Source organism: Vigna unguiculata, chromosome 7, assembly GCF_004118075.2.
Source record: "Vigna unguiculata cultivar IT97K-499-35 chromosome 7, ASM411807v1, whole genome shotgun sequence".
NCBI lineage: Eukaryota > Viridiplantae > Streptophyta > Magnoliopsida > Fabales > Fabaceae > Vigna > Vigna unguiculata.
In genome coordinates this window covers 26326314-26334345 of record NC_040285.1, presented here as the reverse complement: position 1 = coordinate 26334345, position 8032 = coordinate 26326314, and the positions used below count along the sequence as shown (strand labels likewise).

Genomic DNA, 8032 nt, shown 5'->3' with positions numbered 1-8032 from the left:
ATTTATAGATTTATAGAAATTATCACGAAATAGGAATTGGTTGAGTTGGTTGTGCATTATCTTGATACTTGAGTGGTTGAGTGGTTTTGGTTGTGCTTGAAGATGATTATTTATTTAATGGAGAAAGTGGAGAAATACATTTTTGTTTGAGATTAAATTTCTGGCGTATTGGAAGTTAACCCCTATTTCTTTTCAAATTTTGTGTGGAATAACGATTGCGTGAGAGACGCGATTTTTTTTCCGATAGTGCAGAGTTTATTTGATCGTTTTGAAGTCACTGCTTATGTGGTCTTTTGTTTGAAAATAGCACCAGAATGCTTAAGAATGCTAGGACTTAATTACTTCTTCTTAGTTGATTTGGATGGTTAAAATTTCTTGTGTATTAGGAACTAGTTTTATTAGGCAGAGGGTTTCGTTTTTTTTTCCAGTGGGTGATGATTTTGGAACCATAATGGAAATAACTGGTTTTTTGTTTAGGTTTGGAATTTGTTTTTAATTATAATATGAAAAAAAAATAATAGAAAAATTCCGATTTCATTTGGGAACGTGAAATCGTAGTTCTAATATCCATTGGGTTGGTTATAATAATATTATATATATATATATATATATATATATATATATATATATATATATATATATAATATAGTGTAAATCAATTGCTATTTGGTTTAGATAATTGTGATGGTTAAGTCTTTGCAGGATTGGTTTTTCTTTTCCTTTAGTAATAGGCGTTGGAATTTGTATCAGTGCATAGATACAATGGTTGCTACGACGTGGGTGCATAATCAAGCATGAATATGGTCCTATTTTACATTTCATGAAATTGAGAGATTTGTATTAAATAGTATATATGTTTTATATGTACGTATCCTATATATGTTTTAAGCATGATAAATGGAAAATTATTTAAGCCATGATTTTAATATAATAAGATGTATTGGTGTATAGGTTCTTTTATTGTTAAGAAAAATAAATAAATAAAAAGAATTAAATTGCTGTTTGAATTTAATTCTTTTGTTTTACTGTTTAATTTTAGTTGTGTTGACTGTCTGTTTTATGTTGCTGCTGTTTTTTTTTTCTGTTGCTGCTGTTTTTCTTTATGATGCTATTGTTGTTTACTATTATGTTTTTGTTTTTCTTTATGCCGATGCTGCTACTGTTTCCATTATGTTGCTGTTTTTCTCTACGCTGATGCTGCTGCTGTTTCCTATTATGTGGTTGTTTTTCGTTATGCTAATGTTGCTGCTGTTTCTTATTTTGCTGCTGTTTTCTATTATACTGCTGTGTTTTTTTTCTATATGTTGTTGTTGTTGGTTATTTGTTGTCGCTGCTGTTTTTCTTTTACTCTTGTGGTTGCTATTTATAATTGCAATGCTGCTGTCTGTATTATTTGATACAGAATTTGTGGCATGTTTTAATACGTAAAAGAACAAGTTGATAGCGAATGGCATCGATAGTGAATAAAGACATGATCTCAAACTATGAAACCATTGTTAATATAAATGTGTGAATTGTGATTCAGTCATATGACTATGACTGGATAGGTATCTTTGTCATTATGAATTGTGTGTTAGGTGTTGGAGTTCTGTAGAACCTGCCCAACATGTCAAAAAAAAAAAACCGGTAGTATTGGCGCTACTAGTATGGTGCCTTGTGACGCGGGACTAGCCGCTAGGCGATATCAACCTAAAAACAATGGCAGTGGTCCCTATACGAGCGAGGTGCCTGGCGGCAGTGTTGGTTCCGCCAGGCGGAAGAGGTGCAACAGAAGCTTTGGAGGTTGTGTGACGCCTGGCGGTGTGAGATGTCCGTCAGGCGGTCTGGAACCAGGTTCCGCCTAGCGACGCGAAAGGCGCGCCAGGCGGTTTTGGTGCAGAGTTAGTGCGCGAGGAAGGGTTTCTACACGGCTTTGGGTGATGTTCATGATGCGAGGCTTTGGCTGGGGGCCCAGTTACGAGTGCATCTCGTATTGGGGTAACACGTGACCACTCTAGGTTGTAGCTTGGTGGTTTAGGAAGTCTAGTGGAGTGTGCGAGTTGTGGCTCGTACGACGAGGTTTCGAATGATTGCCCTCTTCAGTGCACCTGATAGAGTTTTGGTAGTCTGGGAACAACTACAAACTTATGTTTGTTTTGGGGAACTCCACTTGGTGTCACGATGAGATGTTGTGGCAAAGTTATTCTCACGTGTGGACTATCAGGTGGGGCCTGTAGTCGGAGGGGCGAGTAGACACTCATGCAGCAAAGATCGATCATTAATCTTACCTAAAGGGTATAGAAATGATAGACGTCTAATGCAAGTTTTAGAGATGGAGATCTAAGGAAAAAGGAAAGGATTATACTAACTAGGGCTAGGCAAAATATACCGAACTGCACTGCACTATCAATAACTGCACTGAACTAAAAAATAGTTCGTCTGAACTCCACTGAACTGAAAAATAGTTCAGACAAACTGAACTGCACTGTTTTTGTTTTCTAATAAACCGAAATGTACTATACTGCATTGCACTATAATATGAACTGAACTGAACTGTTATAAACTGAATTATTTTATGAACTGCACTAAGTTTGAAATGAACTGCACTATTTTTGAACTAGATTGAACTATTTTTTAACTGAACTGCACTACTTTGGAATTTAACTATACTATTTTTGAACCGAATTGTATTGATTTTGAACCGAATTGCACTAATTTTGAACTGAATTTCACTGTTTTTGAATCGAATTGCACTGATTTTGAATCAACTACACTATTTTTTAAACCAAACTATACTATTTTTGAACTAAACTGTATTATTTTTTAACGAAACAATACTATTTTTAAATCGAATCGTACTAATTTTGAACCAAATTGTATTATTTTTGAACTAAATTACACTAATTTTAAACCAAACTATACTACTTTTAAACTAAATTATACTATTTTTAAACCAAAGTTTGAAAGTGTTTAGGAAACTAATTTTACAACTTTATTAATTTTTTTTCTTTTAAACATGTCTTAATACTCATCTTATTAGTTGCAAACACATTATAAAATGTATGTTTAAGTAAAATACAAGTGATGAATTTAAATATAGAAGAAAATATATATATATATATATATATATATATATATAAAGTGTAAGAAGGGTTGAATTATTATTCACAGGGACTTGAATTTAAATAAAGATATATTTTTTTAAAATAGAAATGGAAAAACATAATAACATCCTATCAGTGCTTAACAAATAGTCTTTAATTTTGTAGAGGAAGTCCATATTTAACAAATACATCAATAACTTTAATGGTTTCTTTGCAAAAAAAACAAGCATCTAAATTAGTTATTTTTCTCGTTAAAGTTTACATTGTCCATATTGTTTGAACCTTGTTTATTAGCTTTCAAACATAAAAATCTAAACTTTTTTACTGTGACAGTGGGTGTTGATTGAAACAAAAAAAATGGAGACTGTTCTAATATAGAATAGGAAAGGGACACCCAGTTCAGGTCGTACACGGGTTAACTGATATAAGTTTGGTTTGTTGAAACTGAACTGAAAAACAGTTCAGTTCAGTTTTAATTACAAATAGTTCAGTTTTTTTCAGTATAAAACAATGCAGTTAATCATGGATCAGTACAATTCAGTATATTATGCCCACCCCTAATACTAACACGGGTTATGATATGGAGATGATGTAATTTATATTTATTATGATATGTGTTTGATTTATTTAAATGAGATCACCCTATCTGTGTGTTTTGGCGATGATCATGTAACTCGTTACATGGGAGAAGATGTTGATGCAGGTGAGCATGCAGATGCATAGAGACGGAGTGGGGATCACTATGGGACAATTTTCTTAGTTTTCATTATGGATTTTTCTTTTGTAACTTTTATTTTGGAGGAATTGGTTTTGTAATAATTGAATATTGCGGTTTTAATTACTACTTATGTGACATTTGAAGATTTAATTTTCCCGCGTTTTTGGGAAATTGCGATAATAAATGTGATGTTTTATAAATCTTATTTCTTCTTTTTTTTAATAAGTAATTTTCGGCTAGGACATTACAACTTGGGTGTGCAACCACACTGATACTAAGGGACCACAATTTGAAATTTGTGTTCATACTGATCTGTTGTTTTAGTCGCTCTTAGAATTTGAGCCGAAATTGTGGCTTCAATTTTGAGACCCTATAACTTGAGTTGGACGTACACACTGAATGAAACTAGCGAATAACACTTTTATTCTTTGGTTCACAGTGTACGTTTCATAGGGGTATATTTTTACTTGTCTCACCTGGAATTATTAAATCGCACTTTGATTTTCTTAGTTTATTGTGCAAATTCCATATGGGTATATTTTTAGTTGTCCTGTCATAAAAATTATTGTCAAAGTACACTTTGACTTTCTTTGTTCACATGAGATAATTTTGAGTTGTCTTCTGTTGTTGATACTGCTGATGAATTTTTCAGTTATCTTTTGATGTGTATTTGGGTCAAGGTGGAATGATTCTAGAGTATAATCTTACTTCATATTTATTCATTTTGTAAGTTTGAGTTTGGCGTGCATTTTAAATGTATTTTACAGTTTTGGTCTATCTTTGATAATTTTGGATGATTAAACGAAGTTGTCTCTTATAATATGGTAATATGATATTTTTATCCACTGAAGGATAAAATGTTAGTTTTGAATCATGTATTGAATTTACTGATTTCAATGTTTCTTTGTTTGGTTCAATTGAGTTTAGCTTTTACTTCAACTTTTGTTATTTTGTATTGGTCAGAAAGTTCAATGAAATTTGATTAGGTGGGGTGTATATAATTATAAAGATTGTTATGAATAAAATAAATTTGTTATTGAAAATAATGTTATAAGTTATATTTTGAGAAAAATAGTCTATAAAAGAGTAAATAATTGTTTATAATGAGTAGTTACTAATAAAAGTAGTTGCTAAGTCTTATAAAACTTAAAAATAGTTTGTTTATTATGAATAATTATTTAAATCTAAAAATAGTAATTAAGAAGATAAAATTAAAAAAAATAAAAAAAAATACTAAAAATGTATTATTTTGATATATAGTTATAGATTATGCATTACTATTTGTTTATTATTTTTTTTAATTTTAAAAATGAATATAAATAAATTTTCATATTTTATATTATATATCTTTATATTTATTTTTTAGATAATTTTTTTATTAAAAGTATTTATTTTAGTTTAAAAATGATTAATTTAAAATAAAAATTAAATAATTGAAAGAATTAAATTTAACAAAATTATTACTTAAGAGGTAAATATAGAAAATTAATTTTTTAATTAAAAAGACAGTCATTTATTAAAGAGTAAAATTAGAAATAAAAATATGAATAAAAAATAGAATAGCCTCGGTATATTGGTATAGACTAGAAATAAAGGTCACCGGATAGAAATTAGATCTATTTTGAGTTAAACACCTGCATCTTATTGTTTTTTTCCTAAAAAATAATTGGCTGCTAGTACGCACAAACAGTCACAGAAAATGTATTACGTATTACAAAACTGAAGCATAGCCAAATGTATTGATTTATAATATAATACTCTAACTATCATGAGAAGAGTTATTACATTGCTCCATAATTAAGACAAATAGTACAGTTTATTTAAATATATGAAAGGTTTTGTTATCTAAATTTTAACTTAACAAGTTAAAGTAAGCGATTTAATCAATTATCAAGTTCAAATGGAATCAAAATAAATAAATTTTAAAATTAAAGCAAAATAAAATTATAAATTTGTTATGATTACAAATTATTGAAATGATTAATATGTAACGAAAAATATATATGAAAAAAAGTTATGAAACGTAAAACTAAGATTGAATTAAAATAATTACATTTAAACAATAAAATTTGTATAATTACTTGACTGTAATCAAAAGTTTTCCAATTTATCTTAGAAATAAATTAAAGATGAAAAATAACAACATTATTAAATCTACAATACCAAATAAAATATTATCAAAGTATACATTAATGATAGTTTTTATTTACTTGATTTAAAGTTTAATTGAAAGCAAATTAATTTCCACATTTACCACCAGGTCCTCCAAACAAGAGAACGTAACCAACAGAGCTTTTTGGATATTTGACATCGTAACAATTGGGGTTGTCAGTGAAGGAATAAGTTTCATATGGTTGAACTTCGTGACTTTTTCTAAGTGAATTTCTAATGAACACTTGTCTAAAGTAACAAACACGAGTATTATAGTTATAATAAGGGAAATGAGGAAGATGTCCAGATCCCATTTGAGGACTATTAGTATCAAGATGAGTTTTTGTTCTTCCACCCCATCCTACTTGATCAGCTGAGGTCATGTTTGAGAATAATTTTATTGGAAAGTATCCAATAAACTTATTTTCTACACTTAACCACCAATTTTTAGTCACTGGATCCTGAAAATATACACACATTTTATGAAATATATACATCATGCGTAGTGTTAATCATGTCTATCATATAATATTAATTTGTTTCATCATTATATTCACTTAAAAACTGTATTCCATTAATTAAAATATACATTAATTCCATAGGAGTTAAATCTAGCTCTATTTTTTGTATTGTAGTGAAAATGACATAAAATCATTATGACCTGAGAAATAGAAAAGAGAGACGCCACAGTTGGTCCTCCATATACAGATATGTTGGTTATTCGTGCACCAAGATATTGATCATTGCTAGTTTGAACAAAACCTGCACATCGAATATTATAGCATCCTGTCTTCTTGTAGTTATCTGACTATAAATTTTGAACACCACACATCAAACTTTGAATAATGATATTAAATATGATAAATTAATTAATTGAAATTTATTTAGGAACTCATAATAATGGCTTAATTATATCCTTATACATTATATTTAAAATAAAAAACAAAAAAATCCTTCATTCATACGAAAAACTTATTAGGGACCACATCTTATCTTTCATTTCTATAAACAAATTAATCATAAACAAAATGTAATAATATGTCCTTACCGTCCACGAGGAATAAAGATGAGTTCCATAATCACCATATAGTTCTGGAATCACCTGATAGTAGTCCATTGGATTAATTATAATATTTTTTTTATCACACACACAGAAAGGTTAAATGTGAAAATTACAACTTACATGCCATCCTAATGAGATTTTGTTAGTTGATTCTATCCGTCCATTTTGAACCCATAAATGAGACATGGAGATTTGAAACTTTGTATCAACTCGTGGATTATAAATACTATTTACTCCATTGACTTCATAATAAGGACCAAAATGTGGTTTAGGAGAAACTTCTGCAAGCTGAAAAATTCAATAATCATATTTAAAAATTAGATGAAATACAATTTATAAAAAGGAAGTACGAACATTTTAAACTACTTTTACAAAAGATCTTACATGAACACCAGGAAGGTCTTGAACTAATATATGATTGTTTAACATCAACTTTTCTCGAATAAGGTCATCTTTTGTTGTTCTGAGAATAGGAACAGTCCTCTTCGGACAATCATCCTTACTCAATCCAAACATGGACCTAGTTCTTAAATTTTTTTGACTAGACTCTTCAATCACATTATGAAAGTTGGGTTTCCTCTAAATTAAAAAAAAAAAACAAATATCAAAGCATGGAAAACATTGTAAAAGAAGGATTAAATATTAATCCTAAATATTGAAAAGAAGATGAAAGTCAAATTTCAATGTAATTAAAATGTTTTGGTTATATACCTGCAACTTGTGGTCCTTTAGTAAAGGATGGTCAAATAATGGTTGTTTGTAAATGTCAATGCAATCAATAATGTCTCCAAACTTCGTCTATCAAATTTAAAATAAAACACATAGAAATAAAATATTAAACCATGTAGTGTGATATCAACTCAAGGAAACATATATGATGCAACATAACAAATTTGAGACATGCATGAATACTCTTCATTGGAGGCTTATTAATGAGCTCAAGTTGTCTATCCAAATCCAAATCTTCCTTTAGTATAGTTTGAATTCCATCAACGTTAAGACTAACATGACTGCTCA

At 29.3% G+C, this 8032-nt stretch overlaps 1 protein-coding gene across 1 annotated transcript; it reads right to left on the bottom strand.

Moving 5' to 3' along the window:
• Positions 1-6038: 6038 nt before the first annotated feature.
• LOC114191344 lies at positions 6039-7807 on the bottom strand. Its single transcript, XM_028080514.1, has 6 exons — positions 7727-7807; positions 7400-7594; positions 7136-7303; positions 7001-7054; positions 6614-6760; positions 6039-6413 (listed from the first exon to the last, which is right to left on the bottom strand). The coding sequence occupies exons 2-6, from the start codon at positions 7529-7531 to the stop codon at positions 6039-6041; spliced, it is 876 nt and encodes a 291-aa protein (XP_027936315.1). The 5' UTR covers positions 7532-7594; positions 7727-7807.
• Positions 7808-8032: the final 225 nt, after the last annotated feature.